At 33.9% G+C, this 17,513-nt stretch overlaps 1 protein-coding gene across 1 annotated transcript in view; it reads right to left on the bottom strand.

Moving 5' to 3' along the window:
• LOC123664417 (apolipophorins) overlaps window positions 1–17,513 on the bottom strand; it is a 65,633-nt gene that overhangs the window by 46,215 nt on the left and 1,905 nt on the right. Inside the window, exons 3-28 of the mRNA XM_045598961.1 lie at window positions 17,077–17,121; window positions 15,198–15,316; window positions 14,199–14,332; window positions 13,757–13,898; window positions 13,033–13,185; window positions 12,601–12,814; window positions 11,453–11,564; window positions 11,086–11,250; window positions 9,290–9,424; window positions 9,072–9,193; window positions 8,832–8,947; window positions 8,474–8,628; window positions 7,978–8,120; window positions 7,418–7,594; window positions 7,165–7,274; window positions 6,656–6,982; window positions 6,074–6,258; window positions 5,511–5,696; window positions 5,126–5,261; window positions 4,841–5,020; window positions 4,037–4,307; window positions 3,227–3,519; window positions 2,441–2,617; window positions 1,923–2,117; window positions 1,117–1,302; window positions 711–880 (exon numbers count right to left, since the gene is read on the bottom strand). Coding sequence (XP_045454917.1) covers window positions 711–880; window positions 1,117–1,302; window positions 1,923–2,117; window positions 2,441–2,617; window positions 3,227–3,519; window positions 4,037–4,307; window positions 4,841–5,020; window positions 5,126–5,261; window positions 5,511–5,696; window positions 6,074–6,258; window positions 6,656–6,982; window positions 7,165–7,274; window positions 7,418–7,594; window positions 7,978–8,120; window positions 8,474–8,628; window positions 8,832–8,947; window positions 9,072–9,193; window positions 9,290–9,424; window positions 11,086–11,250; window positions 11,453–11,564; window positions 12,601–12,814; window positions 13,033–13,185; window positions 13,757–13,898; window positions 14,199–14,332; window positions 15,198–15,316; window positions 17,077–17,121 — 4,348 coding nt within the window. The remainder of the gene's footprint in view (window positions 1–710; window positions 881–1,116; window positions 1,303–1,922; window positions 2,118–2,440; window positions 2,618–3,226; window positions 3,520–4,036; window positions 4,308–4,840; window positions 5,021–5,125; window positions 5,262–5,510; window positions 5,697–6,073; window positions 6,259–6,655; window positions 6,983–7,164; window positions 7,275–7,417; window positions 7,595–7,977; window positions 8,121–8,473; window positions 8,629–8,831; window positions 8,948–9,071; window positions 9,194–9,289; window positions 9,425–11,085; window positions 11,251–11,452; window positions 11,565–12,600; window positions 12,815–13,032; window positions 13,186–13,756; window positions 13,899–14,198; window positions 14,333–15,197; window positions 15,317–17,076; window positions 17,122–17,513) is intronic.

Below are 17,513 nucleotides of genomic sequence, written 5' to 3'. Positions count from 1 at the left end.
GCCATGGGACACAAATAAGGTTGCTGTGGTGTATAATTCGACGATGTTTTCGATGTTTGGACATTGGAGGGGCATTTGATAATTTTGATCATGATTTATCTAGAATAGGGGTCTCTTTATAATAATGATTTTGTGAAATCACAATGCATACCTTAGCAGGCGACCTCAAAGTCTTATTATTAATAGTTTTGAATCGATTTTTTTTTGTAAATCAAGAATACTACAGGGGTCGCATATGGGTCAACTATTGTTTCTGGGGTTCATTAATGATACTACGAATGAAATAATAAGTGCAAGAGGTTTTTTATGTCTGTAGACAATAAAAAAAAATTGGCTTATAAATAAAAACAAAGATGCTAAATTCGTTCGGGAAGATCTTAACAGAGTAACTTCACGGTGTCCGTGACATAAGATGACTCCTAAAGTTAACAAATATACAGTTGAACAATAAACGGCTCGTTGCGCAATTGTAGATTTTTTTCAAAACTGAGTCAACCTAGGTTGACCAACCTTCAACTTTTTAAAATTATTTGGGCTCTGTTACTACTTTCGAATTTCCGACTATTTTTTATTTTAGATGAATAAAAAATAAAATACTTTCGCTTAATAATCTTAGCAACATTTTGGCAGTCTTTGGAACTTTATGTCCAGAAAAGGTAATATTAAAATAATTACTTGTTTGTACAAGATTTAAGTCAAATATTACTTACTGGTCAATATGTATGTCCATGTTCACATTAGTATTGTTATTGAGATCAGCGTTCAAATCGACACTGTAGGTCTTCCCGTTTATTTCTATTTCTCCATAACCGGTGAAATTCTGTTCCGAGAGCAATAAATAACGGACTAACGTTTTGTATGTGTCGTCATTGTATTCACCCTGAAATTTTGTGATATTTTAAAAATAATGATATTGAAGTTTAGAAAAAACTGGCGGACATAGTATTGCAAAATTTATAAAAAAATGTATTTACATTTTTAGACAGTCAATTATATTGTCTTTAAATAGGACACAAAAACAATTTTATACATGACTCAGTAGTTTTCAATTTTCATAACGAAATTACCAAGTTATTAAATAATAATATTATAGTGTAAAAGTAAATGAAATATTACCTCAGCTATAAAAGTGATCTGCCTATTGTCTTGCGTAAATCTCGCATCCACAGCAATGTCTTTGAAATGACTGCTATTTATTAGAACTTTAAGTCGATGGGAAGCTAAGTTTGTCTTAGACTGGTCTTGATACACAGCGTCTATGTTGAAGTCTACGCCGGTGAACCATATTCCGACTGCATTCACCTATATAATAATTATTATTATTAATAGAAGAATTTAAAAAAAAACTAAACAAGATAACTCTTAATATTAAAATTATTTTAAAAGCCAATTTAGTTCCTAGTTGTTAAGTTGGTAGAATGTTGCATATAAACCTATATGCAACTGGCCCTAAATTAAAAGATATAAGGGTTTTTAAGCAAAGCGAATAGTTTTGTAAATATAGGAAGAGAGCTTCAGGTTAATTGTTTAAAAGAAGTTTGAAAAAGAAGTTCGAAGAAAGCAGCTCGTATTCTTTGGGTATATTAGATTAATACTAAGATTTTTTTCTCGAACTGCAACTCTGCACTCTCGTTTTGTAAGAAATATTATAATATAATGAGTCATATAGTGGGACTCCAAATAGCCTTATAGGGTAATTTGGAGTCCCACTTATGACGAGAGGAAAGTATAAACCTTGGGTACTCATAGTTGAAATTAATCCACATTAATTATCATACTCTAAATAGTTAACGAATTCAATGATTCCAATCTTATTTTTTCAAATATAAAACGTAATTTACCAAGAAATTCTCTCACCACAGAGTCATACAGCCAACGGCCTAAATATTTCACCAAAATAACCAGCTTATCTATATACGTACCTGAAATTCATTAGGTCGTTTCTCATGCACTTTGGCCTTTAGTTTACAGGGATGTAACGTTGGTAGTGTGACGTTAAGTTCGGCGTCTGCGTATAATTGTGTACCGGGCGGGGCGAATAGGTAGCCTGATATTAGAATCTCACGGGACTTGGGATTGAAGTTTAGAAGTGCTAGTGTTGAATACTTTGGTCCATTCTGAAATTTGAGAAAGTTGGGTGATATTTGGATATTTTTTGAATTTTTCTAATAGAAGAAGGAAGTTTCAATAGCTATTATGTTTATGGTCACTGTTCAGTTCCTGCGACTAATAAGGTCTTGTTAAACAAGAAATAAAAACAATATATCGTACACAACGAATAGAAAATAAAATTTGAATACAAAGCTATGTTCATAATTAATCAAAATCATATTTACCATAAAATCATATCAGACAAATGAAAAACTTGTAAAAAATATATATTATAAACTCTTACAAAAAAAAGGTTTTAAAAATGTATCCAAGATATTATTTTACTTACTTGATCGTATTGGAATTTCATTAAAATCGGCCTGGGCCTGATTAAAGTGATTTTTGTGTCTAATTTCAGACCATTAAGTCTGTCTATACTTCTGAACGCAAATGTGAAAGCTGGGTCTAGTCTTTGCTCTTTGGATGCACTAATATTGAATCCTATGTCTACGTGACTTTGTGTTCTCTGAAAAAATTGAAATATCTTTTGGTAAATCTGAATCCATTGCATACAATCACATACAAATATAGTCTATATTGCATACAGGAAGTTTCCAAGTTAGCGGTAGAAATATTGCAAAAGGAAACATCACAGAAACAATTATTAATTCGCATCTTTAAAGTATAGGTTTTGGTTAGAAAATTATATATGAAACCATTCTATTCATAAATAAGGTAAATTTCCTAATACTGCCCCAGACAAAAAAACAAAACTATGTTCACAAATAAGGCAAACTTTTTTAAGTCTGCCCCAGATAAAAAAATGCAAAAACGTTCCTAATTAATCTTATTTGATAATAATACTAATGACAACATTCTTTATTGTACACTATTAAAGAAAATAAAAGTAGTTCAATTGGAGAAAGATGTACAGAGGCGTTCTTATCACTAATTGCGATTTATTCCAGACAACCTTTGGGTAAGGAAGTGTACAGATATAGATATAAAATATACACATACAAACACATACAACAAAGGTGACTTGTTGCATATATGTCAACTACCCATAATTATTATGCTAGTCAAGTAATTAATAAAGAAAAATATTAGATCCATGAGAACAAGTCCTACTTACCACATTTCGTACAACTGAATAGAAGTTATAATCCCGATAAGCAGTAAATTCCATAGCCAATTCGCAGTACATATCATATCTGTATCCAATTGATCTTTCACTATATAAGGCTTCAATATTTATAGTTTGTTTGGGGTATCCATAAAATTGATAATCGAGATGTAATTTTGTACCATAAGTTGGACCGTTCACTGTGTAGTATCCTATCAAATGACTCGCCAATTGTTTCGTTTGGAAATCTGCTGTTATATCCCATTGTGTGACACCACCTTTAGATTTCACTTTTAGACTCCCTGAAATTAAAGTAAGTTTCGTTATCAAACGAAAAAATATCGACTTTAATTTATACTAATTGTCAACAATTAGTAAAAATTGGAACAAACATCAGTTTGGGTAGTCGCAAAAATTACGCTTTATTAGGGATCATTCAAAAAATACTTGTCAGATCTCGCTCAAATTTAAATGGGATCACATGACCAGGAAACACACAATTACAATAAAAAGGAATCGTCAAAATCAGTACACCTAGTAAAAATTTACGAGGTAAAATATATAAAAACAAGAGCACACAGTTTACATATTATTCAGAATTGGGAACCTTTTTTTAAAGTTCGATAAAATAATAAAGTTTTAAATTATATTTAATTTTACTACGTTAGATTAGGTCAAGATAAGGTTGGTAACAAATGGAATCAATCAATATAAAAAATTGTTTGAATCACATTATTTTTCATAAATAAATATTTCGTTAAATAAAAGTCTTAATCAATCAAACATAGCATCAATTTAAATGTTTCTCATCGAACTTACCAGACAGTTCCGCTATTTTTTCATCATTTACAACCCAATAGGCATGAGGTAGCCAAACATACCCATATTTTATATCATGTCTCTTCAATGACATTACAGTGTCAAACTCTTTCTTTCCGTCTACATCAAGACTTGCTTCTATAGATTTGTCGTATGGAAGGTTACGGTACAGGGCTTTAGCTTTTATTGTGCTTTGTGATGATTGCATTGTGAGAGTTGCGGTACTTGATGTATTCGATACACTTAAGAATGCGTCGAACATACGTTTCTCCTAAAATTTATAGAATAAAATAACAAAACATTAAAAAAGATTGTTATTATGCCGACTTATCAAGTAATAATATAAGGACTAAGTTCAAGACCATTTTTAATACTTCAATTTTAACATTCGTGAATCTTAACATTTGTCAATTTATGGGTAAAGTTAAATTGATAATTTGAGTTATTTTAGGAAAAAAGCAAATGACACGATCGAATTTATTAATAATGTTAAATTTAACCTGTGTAATTTGTGCGATTTTATTTTTGTGTTACCCCCCACATTAGGAATTCTAAACATTTTTAAATATCATATCAAAAATCGACCGTTTCAGCGGGGTTCGAACCCGCGTCTCCGACTGACCGGGTCGGCGGTCTAGCCAATTAAGCTATAGAACGATGTACCCCTTAGATCGAAATTTTTGATATGATGATTTTATATTCGGCGCGCTGGAACGGTCGATTTTTAACCTGTTTAATTAACTTTTAGATTGTGACTGTATTAATCTGCAAGAAATTTAGGAAAAAAATGTTATTTTATATTACCTTACTATTCGGCGTATCGAAAGAGAATCCTAGAACATCAGTTGTTTCATTTCTCTCCCATTTATATTGGAATGCGTATGTTTTGGCCGATTTATCGGCCTTTTCTAAAGACACGATGTACTTAGCTGGACCACTCATTAGGAAATACGGCGCGTTCCTGAGATTAGTCATATTGGGGAACTGAAATTAAAATGTAATATTTTTTAGCTTTTCAGTTTTATATGCAATTTTGTTCCAGAATTTTCTAGAAATTACAAATGACACATGTTTTCACTATTCAATTACCTGATAAGCGGCGCAAACTTTTATACCAATAGCCTTATCAAAAGTGGTCCAACTGCAAGTGTTTTGTTCTATTCTATTCTTGTTTAAGCCTAGCTGTTGAAGTTCTTGATCTCCATGAAGAATTAGAAGTTCTGATCTGAAAATTATGTACACTAGTACAAAACATCTGCTTTTTTTATGTATACAATATTTCTAAAATAATTGGTATAAAATTGGATGCTAAAAAATTTACGTGACCCAAACACCTATCTTTGGCTGGAAAAGTTGTATTTTTCATACTTAATAGAAGATTTAATCTCGATACGAAAATATGTCATAATATCGTAATACACTATAATAAAGATAAAAGATAGCTTCAAAATTAGTTTTTTTTTGATACACTTACTTCGCAGCAAATATTTCCTGTTTGTCTCTCGGTAATGATAAATCCAATCGTACCGATCCAAGACCACGTATAGATAGTTTAGCTTCCAAAGCTGTAGCTGTATACAGTCTTGATGACAGTCTTATACCGCTTGATGCTAGAGAGCCCGCTGATACACTCATTGTAGCCGCTATATTTACTGCAACACTAAAACAGAGAAAAATGTTTAGGGAATTCTGTAATATTATGTATAGCTTTGCACGTTATAATTCTGTGATTGTTTAGTATAATATAAGATAGTAAAACTCCTAGAAATTGAAAGAAAAAAGTAAAAAGACATTAAAACTTTATTTCACTCTGTATGTAAAACTACAAGGATTGAGTATATCAAAGTTTTTGTATTTACGCTTTATAAATAATAATTATTTAAATTTACTTCTGTTTTTAAAAATCATCTAATTTACTCGTAGCTAATATATACAATTTAACTAGTTATAAATTTGTTATTAGTAACTTTATTTATTACTTTAGTAGTAGTTTTATTTATTACTTGGTAACACGTCTGAAATATTGGTAAAACTTACCTAGGTCTTATTTTTCCTTCAAAGTCTATATTACCGGATTTAGTGTATTTATCGACAACTGTGCCAGACATTTTCGTATCAACATAACTGGTGCCCATTAAGTTCATATTAAGAGGAAGACCACTGCCAGTGGGTACGGAGAACGTTGTGTCCAGGAATAAGGATGCTTTGTTATACGATATTTCCTATTAAAACACAATTTTTTAATTTTTAATTCTGAATTGTTTAATTTGCTTTTTTTGGGAATTAAAGATTAGTTACAGTTTTTGATTTTAAGAGATTCTATATAGACAAAAGACACATAAAATGTTAAAAAACCTTTAGGCACATAGCTGTGTACAAAGTACACAATTTTACAATTTGATAAAATATATAAACAAAAAGTAATAATTACAATTTTAGAAAATTCTCTTGTCTTGTCCAAAGACACTGGTTGTCTAATATAACAAATATTTTTACTTCAATGTTTTACAATTGAAATTATATTAAATGCACGGACTTGTTTTTTAAATACATTGCATTAAGGTATATAAGTCACAACAACAAAATTTTCAAAATTGAAATATTTTTTAATTTACTTACTCTTCCTGATAAAATTTCCAGAATCCTCATTTTTGGGTCGAGCCGCTGTAAAGATTTTCGTATTTCCTCATCACCTTCAGCGCTCCAGAAAGATATTTCGTTACCAAAAACTTTGAAACCCAATTCGGCCATAGGAAAACGGTGCTTGAGAGCGTTGTTCTTGTAACCAAGATTGTCGATTTTCTCACGGACCTCATCTGCTTCGTTCGTAGAACGCAAGAATCTTAATTTGTTTATTTTCTCGTTCACTTTGTCTTTACTCAATGGTCCATTGTTTCCGAAAAGACCTTCGAAATATCTTTCAAAACCTTCGCCCCTGGCTTTTATCTAGAATAAAAAATTTGGAAAAATTGGAAATTTTTGTGGCATTGGAGCAGCGTGGTGGATTAAGCTTTGATCCTTTTCCTGCATGGGAAAAGAGGCCTATGCTTAACAGTGAGATGTTACAGGCTGAATCGATCGATCGATTTTGTATTTCAACTTTGGCAACACTGTTTTAGACCACTTACCTCAAGTAAATTAATAGATTCTCCAAACATATCGACGGTCAAGTTGAGTGATACAGATCTCGGTATGTACGAGTCCGGAGAGAAAATCACGTTAGCCTCATAATTGCCACCTAAAATAATTAATATTACGAATTAGAACTTATATATTATAAACGGTATAATTTTCTTTTTCAGCTTGGCTTGAAACTTAAAAAAAAAAGAAATATTTTGAATTTTACATTCCGATTTTTAAAGTATACCCAAAGTAACTTACCGGCATTATATTGATCGAAAAAGACACTCTGCTCATAATTTCTTGAGAACAATCTGAAATCTGGGTTGTCTTGTAGTTGCGGCATCGGGTTACCGGATAGTAACCCTTGGATTTCCACCCGAGACGGCAGTGATGACTGTTCTAAGTTACTGAGATGACTCCAGACGAATGTGGCAACTATTTAAAAAAAAGGCAATTTAAAACTACTTTAATAGTTGTTGCGTGCAATACTGATAAAGCACAGTTCTTCCAAAACGATTATGTTAATGTCTTGTGGCTAAAATTATCGAAGGAACTTTTCATTTGACTACTATTAGATAAATTCAATTCAGTTGGGAAACCAAATTAAGATAAAACGATGACCTATATAAACGATGGCATTTGTGTTATTTGACTTTTTGTACATAGGAGTTAATTTAATGTTACTCTTTTTTGTGACTACAGACAGTTTCAAAAATCCTTAAAAAATATTCATATTAAGTTCTTGTTCATGTAAGAATTATTAGCATTTCTTGAATTGCCAGTTATAGAGAGGTAATGTAACTGCAATAAAGTATTACCTTGATTAACGGCTTCATTCTTCAAAGAGTGGAATATCTTCCTGATAGTGCTGAGGTTTGGACATCGCATTACTTGCAAATACGAGGCTATTCGTACTTCGGCATCGACCAAGTGTTCTCTGTATGTTTCTAGGAAATATTCCCTGAAAAAGGGAAAAAATTGGTTTAATCGTAGATTTTTGAATGTAGTCAAAATGTACTTGTAAATTTGTTTTAATTACAATGTCCCTACTAAAAGAAATGGAGGTAGATCTTTATCCTATATGATACATAGTATAAGAATTTTGGTTTGAAATTTATCTTGAAAGAGAGTCAAGAATGTGACGATATTAATGCATTCATTTTGTTCTCAAAGATTAAATACGAAAATATTTGATTTATTGGTTAGGTAACAATCCAATGTTAATTTTTCTAATATAAATGATGAAAAAAATAAAGAGAGTTAAATATTTCAAAATTGAATTTTTAAAAGAAGAAAATTTTTATGACATAATACCTGGTCTCAATACAAGGTGTTCTCCTAAAAGCATCGACAGCTACAAGTCGTGTAGGAACAGGGATTGTAGTGTCTCCGATAATACTCATTAGGATATCTGAAAATTCTTGTTTAAAGCCTCCTATATTGCCCAGAGCTTTTATTGCTATAACGAGCTGAAATAAAATTATGAATTTAAGTAATTAGGGTCAGTGGTCAGTAGTCAGACTTTTTGGATTCATACGCTATCCATAACATTGGGTAAGGTGATTAAAAACATAATTTTTAACAAGTTTGTAATGAGTCGATCCTTTTTAATGGTAAAAAAGGGACAAAACTTGATTCTTTTATATTGCTCGGGATTTCGTTTAAAACTTACGCTGTCTCTATTTTCTCGCGGCGCGTTAACGACTCCCTCACTGAGTCTTTCGTTTACGATATTTTGGAATTCAGATAAAATTTCGTTTGGATATTCTTCTTCGCAGCATTCGCGAACTGAAAATTGAAAATGTATTTTAACACTTTAAAAACCGGCTATTGAACTATACATTCCGCTGAGATTTAATTTCGAAAAAAACGGGGATTATAAGTATAAAAAAATTGAAGTAAGATATCATACGAGATTTTCCACTGTGTTTGCAATAAGAGTGGACCATAGACGACGCGGTGAAACTTATTACTTTGTCGTTCTTCTGTTTCTTTAGCAATTCCAACATACTCTTCAACATTTCTAGTTTAGGTCTGCAATATAAATCAATTATGTAGAAAAACAAAGTTCAGTTGACTTCGTTATTAAATTTATATTTACTGACAAATATGAAAATATATCACAACTACCTGGGTATCATAGCCATGGACATAAGCCACTCGTGTCTTGTTTCCCTGTTTACTTCGTTGTTAATGATCATGTTTTTTATCAGCTCCACTGAGCCAGGACTTGCTATGTACGGTAGTGCATCTAGAATGTGTTTGCTGCAAATAAAAAATGATAATGAAATAAATTAAGGATGATAAAAGTATTTTTGTGAAAATTTCGAGCATAAAATGTTTTTAATGTAGGGTAATGTTAAGTGTTAGTGTGGTTGGTTTTTTTTTCAGCTTCCAATTTTTGATGTGAGAACTTCTTTTGGCGGATTGCATACACATTTTTTGGTTTGAGGCGAAAGGTTTGATCGGATGAACTCGGTACCGTCGAGTGTACCCGAGCGAGAAAGGCACAGACAGCTGCTCTTCGCTGCTGACCGGTGAAAGCTCTCGAAATTATGATTATCAATGATGATTTCACTTCTGCCGCGCGGTCTTAAGCACACACTAATTTTTTTACTTTCGCAAGAGATAAAAATTTAACTGTATTAGTTGATGCAAACTAATTTTTTAAAATATTGGTAACAGGCCCCCACAGCCCCACAGTGGACTGGTACTCACGAGGCGGTGGGGCAGATGGTGGGCGCGCGCGCCAGTAGCTGCGCCAGCGCGGGGTGGTGCAGCTTGCGCGCCGAGCGCACCAGGCGCCCCCACAGCCCACAGTGGACCCGCTGTCCGTGTCCTCGTACTCGTATACCAGCAGTGTACTCACGAGGCGGTGGGGCAGATGGTGGGCGCGCGCGCCAGTAGCTGCGCCAGCGCGGGGTGGTGCAGCTTGCGCGCCGAGCGCACCAGGCGCCCCCACAGCCCACAGTGGACCCGCTGTCCGTGTCCTCGTACTCGTATACCAGCAGTGTACTCACGAGGCGGTGGGGCAGATGGTGGGCGCGCGCGCCAGTAGCTGCGCCAGCGCGGGGTGGTGCAGCTTGCGCGCCGAGCGCACCAGGCGCCCCCACAGCCCACAGTGGACCCGCTGTCCGTGTCCTCGTACTCGTATACCAGCAGTGTACTCACGAGGCGGTGGGGCAGATGGTGGGCGCGCGCGCCAGTAGCTGCGCCAGCGCGGGGTGGTGCAGCTTGCGCGCCGAGCGCACCAGGCGCCCCCACAGCCCACAGTGGACCCGCTGTCCGTGTCCTCGTACTCGTATACCAGCAGTGTACTCACGAGGCGGTGGGGCAGATGGTGGGCGCGCGCGCCAGTAGCTGCGCCAGCGCGGGGTGGTGCAGCTTGCGCGCCGAGCGCACCAGGCGCCCCCACAGCCCACAGTGGACCCGCTGTCCGTGTCCTCGTACTCGTATACCAGCAGTGTACTCACGAGGCGGTGGGGCAGATGGTGGGCGCGCGCGCCAGTAGCTGCGCCAGCGCGGGGTGGTGCAGCTTGCGCGCCGAGCGCACCAGGCGCCCCCACAGCCCACAGTGGACCCGCTGTCCGTGTCCTCGTACTCGTATACCAGCAGTGTACTCACGAGGCGGTGGGGCAGATGGTGGGCGCGCGCGCCAGTAGCTGCGCCAGCGCGGGGTGGTGCAGCTTGCGCGCCGAGCGCACCAGGCGCCCCCACAGCCCACAGTGGACCCGCTGTCCGTGTCCTCGTACTCGTATACCAGCAGTGTACTCACGAGGCGGTGGGGCAGATGGTGGGCGCGCGCGCCAGTAGCTGCGCCAGCGCGGGGTGGTGCAGCTTGCGCGCCGAGCGCACCAGGCGCCCCCACAGCCCACAGTGGACCCGCTGTCCGTGTCCTCGTACTCGTATACCAGCAGTGTACTCACGAGGCGGTGGGGCAGATGGTGGGCGCGCGCGCCAGTAGCTGCGCCAGCGCGGGGTGGTGCAGCTTGCGCGCCGAGCGCACCAGGCGCCCCCACAGCCCCACAGTGGACCCGCTGTCCATGTTCTCGTCGACGGTCATTACTTCGTCGTCTGAGCTGGGTTTCACTCTACGCAGATAATTTACATATTTCGTTTATTACTACCACCATACCAAGATGTAAACGGTCAAAAAGGTAATATTTAGAGCAAATTGCTGTTTATTGTTTTGGTGTCAATGATTTTTTGACTGCTTTTAATTTTCGAAATACAATCTTTTGAAGTAATAATTTAAATCGACAATTTCAAAGTATGTATGATTTAAGAACTTACAAACACAATAATTTCAGCACATCTCTCGCTGATTTCAATTCGCCAGTATCAGATCTTCCATATGGGGAGTGGTGGTGTAGAATATTCGAGCGTTTTTGAATAGCAGCCCAGGCTGTAATAAAAGAATGTTTCTTTAAAATTAGTAGTAATCCGAAGTTTTACCCACGTAAAATCATACAAATAATTGCCTCTTTGTTATTCCAGTCCTATACAAATGTATTGAAATATTCAGTTATTGTAAAAAAGTAGTTACAAAATTTTGTATTTCTAATATAAATACGAATAATCTTTATTGACTTGAAACCTGTTCTCGGTCGTTCGCATCAAATTTTACTGTATTTATTTTAAAATAGTGACAAACAGAAAGACAAATGTTGTTAATATTAAAAACTGGTGATATGTGATTACGATTACTCACCGATCTTTTGTTAGAATAGAACCAATCCGGATAGAATACTGGTTTTGCATTAACCAAAATCGACTGGGGCAGTATTATACTCTCTATACTATTTATCTATACTGTGGATGTTGTCCTTATACTTAAGCAGTGGACAATGCAATTGGCTTTATACCACAATTACTACACAATGTTTGCAACGTTTAAACAAACTTTATTTGTTTAACTATTTGTTTTTCCTAATTTCAACAGAATCTTAATCTTAATGGGTTTGATTGTGAGAAGTTCATACTATTTTTTGACTCACAATAAAAGTCAAATAAAAAATACCGAATACTAACTTAATTTGACACTAAAAATATTTAACACTCACAGACTGATGAAGTATCAGCCTCAACTTCACTTTAAAACAAAATTATATTTTGTCAGACTTTTTTAATGTCAAATCAGTAACGGTGAAAGTAAATTTTATCGATATACTTCTAACATTGCTCACAGTAACATCAAGTCTTTTGTTTTTTAACATTCCCGTGAATTCCCAATTTTTTAAAATCCATGCACGTATATAATGGTCCTTCGAGCCGGATTGCTGATGATGGACTCTTATGGAAATATTGGAATTCAATCTTGAATGATAAAATAGGGGTTTTAAAGTATCTCTATTTTTTTAAAATCACCTGCACGTTGCAACCACACTACCACATATTTACTTTTTGCATACTATACTACAAAAAACAATAAAATAGCTTACCTTTATTTTCAGAGTACATGTATTCTGTGTCTGTTTTGTTTACTTCCTCCTTAAGCACTAAATCTTGTATGACAGTAGTCATAGCCCCAGAATTTTTTCCCGAGAAGGGCTCGAACAAATGACGCTCTCGACAGTTGACTGATTTGTAGATATGATGGTCTACAGATATAAGACATTTGCTTTCGGATTTTAAAACAGGCCATGTTTGGAATTTCTAGAAAAAATAAGATACTTTTTATGAATTTCTCTACACTTTACTTAATGCCTATGGCAAATAACAAATTCCATTTCAAATTTAATTTACAAAAATTTTAGTGTAAACAAAAAAATGACAAAAGTAATATGCAATAATCATACTGGAAACATAGGAGCTATGTATGATATCTGCTTTACAAGTTGGTAAAAGCCGGCATATAAGTACAATATACTTACACTTTGAAAATCGTACCGTACAGTCTGCAATATAGACATGTACTTGTATCTGTTCGTACATTGAGAGAGGTCACGGGTCTTCACTAGTACAAGACTGGTGTTCTCTTGACCCCGGACTGCATAATTCACATTGCACGTTCCATGGATATCTTGCTGAAATTTGATTTGTTATTTAAGTATGATTGTCTTCCATTTATACTAATTATATAATATATATTATACCATTTATATCATATATATAAATGGAGATTAGGTTTTTTGTTGGATTCGGATTAATACTTATGTCTTATACCATATGATGCAGCGTGTTTTGGAGAAGGTTTTAGTATATGATATAATAGTGATTACTTATCTTGTTTGTTAATATGGACAGACATAGGTTGCTAGTATTTTAGTATGGTGCTTAAATAATATAAAACAAATAAATAATTAATTTTAATATTTTATAAGATACATGAAGTGCTAAGAGCATGTTTCACTGGTTGCTGATAAGCTTTATCTTGTACATAAGTTACTGATATTATCATAAGACTAAAAGCTTTATTAGTGGGAAGAAAAAGAGGACATCTGTTTCACCTAAATCTGATTAACTTTTGGATATTCTGATGTATTTAGAAATATCGAAGAGATAAAGAAGAGTGTGTTAGTAAAGTATTATTAACAACTAGTGTAACTAAATTTACGAATTAACTTAATTATATTAATACATATTTTTAAATCTTACTTCAACTCCTTTGAAGTTAATATCAAATCTTTTCATGCTATTTTGAAAGAGTGACAGTATGGCTCTTTTGAAGTTGAGTACCCAATCGTCTTCCGATTCATCAGGACAAATTTCTGATATAATACCATCGTGAAAGGAGAACCTGAAAAAATAAAAAGTAGTCATTAAGATTGGCAATACATAAATTTGAAATTATACAACAAGAATTTTTTAGCAACATTACCAATTTTATTACTTTTATTGCAATTTTTTGATAAAAAATTTGAACTATATGATATTTTTTGATATCTTATATTAGGGATAAAATATATAAAAAGGTTATTTTTGATAGTAGACTAAAAAAAAATTGATTAAATCTATATTTTAGAAAATTTTCTTCATTATAAACTTTACTTGAAATATTTTTCAGTTTTAATAAACATTAGACGTTGTTAACATTTACCTAAGATCGTGAGCGGTAATTGATTGAGTGAACATTTCAGCTCGTTCAACAGAATAGTTCTCATCCTGATCTTCAATTGTGACGCCACGCAGTTGAAGCAGACCTTCACAAGGCTTAATGAATTGAACTATAGCCTGGAAAAGAGAAACAAATTTTTAAGGTTGCTGTGTAAATAAATACTTTTTATCTTACTCTTAAGCTAAATGTTTGGCATTTGTACTCGTGCACTATGTGTTTTTCTGGTCTACAATTGTAAATTTGAACTGAGACGGTTTTGTGTGTGTTGTGGTATTTATTATATTATGTTTTATGTGTAATGGTATATAATTATTAAGGACCTGTTACACAGTTGCGGATAACACTATTTGATAAATGAAAGTATCCAACAGTAAAAAGTTTTAGATTCATTATTCTTTTTATCATCTAATATTTCATAGAATTTACCATGGAATTCTACAATATTTATGAGATATTTCTATTTGCATATATTAACCTACAAATTGCAGTTTATTGATTGAGGAGAAACAAGTCCTACTGGCAAAAGTCTTATTTATGTGGTCACCCACCAAATATCCTTATCCATAACTGGTGAAGCAGGCCCTTAATCTTATAAAAATTATAACTATTTTTGAAAGTTAATGAAAGTGATAATTTTTTAGTTAAATATAAGTTTTCTTAATAATTGTAATAAATAAATTATATTATTCGATAGTTCAAGATAAAAAAGGATCCTTACAAAGTTGTAATTTTTGTTGTAATTAGAAAAATAGTAAAGAAAGAAATATTGCTAATTTCAGTTTTTAGTTAAATATCTAATATTAAAATCTGATATTTTTGGTAAACTTGTTAAGTTTTTATAACATTTACAAGATAAATACATAAAGCCATTCCTTCGACTTCAAAAACCTTTCTCATCTCAAGCCTATACAATAACTACACAGTAGTTATTAAGCAATAATAAAATAGTAGCAAAGAATAAAAATATTCAAATATACTTACGTCAGCCTTTATATCTAGTGTAGAGCGATTATTACTCGAGCCGGCAAAATAGGTTTCCACATTAACTTTGTATTCATAGTTGTAAATGATTGGTGATAGGTATTTAAATTTCTCTGACGCTGAAATATAAATAAAAATGTTTTGACTTAATGTAGAGGTATTTATTACTAAAAACACTATTTATTATACATTACTGCGACGTTATTATGTTACTATCAATAACAATTAAAAGAAATATTACTTGAAAAGGATTTTTAGTGATTATGTTTGACTATTGTTTACAAAACAAAAGTTGAATTCATAAACAGCTGTTTTCTTTCAACAAGACAGTTTGAAATGTCACATTTGTCACAGATAATGGGCGCGTTCCACCCAAGGCCCAGAACGCCATCGATCACGACCGCTGAAATAGCCATTCCACTAACGTAAAAAACACGGCGGACGTTGTTGGTGAATTTTATGAGTGGAGCGCATATTTGAGCGCTGTCAAATGTCAGGTATCACAATATAGTGGCATGGTGAAAACATGCAGCTATGGGGGTTAGGAGTGAATATTTTGCATGGATTGGAGTAAAACTTAATTCAAAATGAATTCCCATGAATTTATCGTTAAGTTTTAGCAGAATCGAATGAGAGATAACATTCACAAATTGACATTGACAGTTGTTTTTTCAAAATTCCCGCCACGTTTTGATGAAAGCTAACTTTGACCCACTTATATTATGTGGGCGATTTGGTCGCGAACACCACATCTATGACTATGACGTCGAGCGTTCGCTCGCGACGACACGGGCATTAGGTGGAACGACAGATCGGGCGCTGCGGGCGTTGCGGACACTTAGTGGAACGCGGCCAATTTTATTACAAAGAACACTAGTGTATTCCATCAACTCTAAATTATAATAACAAGATAACATTAAAAACAATTATTTATTTGTGACAAAGTAATAATGAAACAATTATTGATTTATTAATTGAATTCATGAATTTCGACAATAGTCTTTGACAAATAAAAATTGATAGTAAAACAAAAACTATGACTATCTTGTAGTATCATAGTGCTATCACTAACTTTAATAGTGGTACCAAGTGTGTTAGTTGAGAAAAGAAGAGGTATATCTTAATAAAGAAATATAGAGCTAAACATATTCGATCTCCTTCTTGAAAAAAAAAAATATGGTTGGAAAAAATCGTGATTAGTTTTTACAAAAATAAGGATAAGGCATTATTATAAAAAAAAAATAGTTTAATTAATAGAAAATCTATAAGAAAAAAAAAAAAAAAAAACTTAAATTTAGCTTACTGCAAAATTTTTTTTTTAATTTATTTATTTAAAACCCATGGAGGCCTATGTCCAGTAGTGGACTGCGAAAGGCTGATGTGATGTGATGTTGATGATTTAAAATACAAAGAATCTTACTAAAAAAACCTTAGCGTTCAACGGTGTGACAAACATCGTCGTTGATTTATCCGCACACCGGCATTCGACATCGTACGCTCACAATATCAAAAATAAGTCAGTAGCATAATTATAACAACTTAACAGTAACATACGATCAACATTTTTACACATCTACCCTCCAAGTTTTACAAATCAATCAATCACAAAATAATAGAGTCGCAGTAGCTTGTGGATACACACGGGGTGATTTACTTTGAACGATATTATTTAATGTTTATTTTTATTAATGATAAAAAATATTGTTTTAATTTATATTTTATATTGGTTTTTGTTTGTTACGCTTAAAGTTAATAGATTGCAGGTTTGTAGTGCCTTTTTTTTATGGAGATAGTATTTGTATGTTTCAAAACCGTAAGATGACAATAAATTGAGTTATTTTTCACATACATTACTTTTATAACATAAAATATGACTTACGTGCACATGTCGGTGGTCCACATATGTATGGATCCTTTAATGAATCTGTAAAAAAACAAACTTTGTATTAACAATGTCTGAAAAATATGAATAAAACTTACGCTTTCACAGATAATCAGTTTAGTTTAACTTATATTCTTGTTCTTTCAGGGTACAAACTTAAAATATAAATAGACTCAAATTACAGTTTTAATCTTAAAAATTTTCGTCAAAGATAAAGTTTTAATAATAAAAGTTTTAGCACTTGAAAATGTTTTGGTACTATGTAGATTTGACTTATAGCTTATCTAATGTGTAAAGTATTCTTTCTATATAATGAGTCATCCTAGTTTTACATAAGCAAAATAACTTTTAAGAATAAATCGACAATTTATTAAAATGTAAATAAAGATAATACATATAGTGTTGTCATTCATAAAAAAAGTTGATCTTAATAA

Source organism: Melitaea cinxia, chromosome 22 (genome assembly GCF_905220565.1).
Source record: "Melitaea cinxia chromosome 22, ilMelCinx1.1, whole genome shotgun sequence".
Classification (NCBI taxonomy): Eukaryota; Metazoa; Arthropoda; class Insecta; order Lepidoptera; family Nymphalidae; genus Melitaea; species Melitaea cinxia.
The sequence above is the reverse complement of the archived record's forward strand: the minus strand, read 5'-3'. Positions and strand labels throughout refer to the sequence as shown.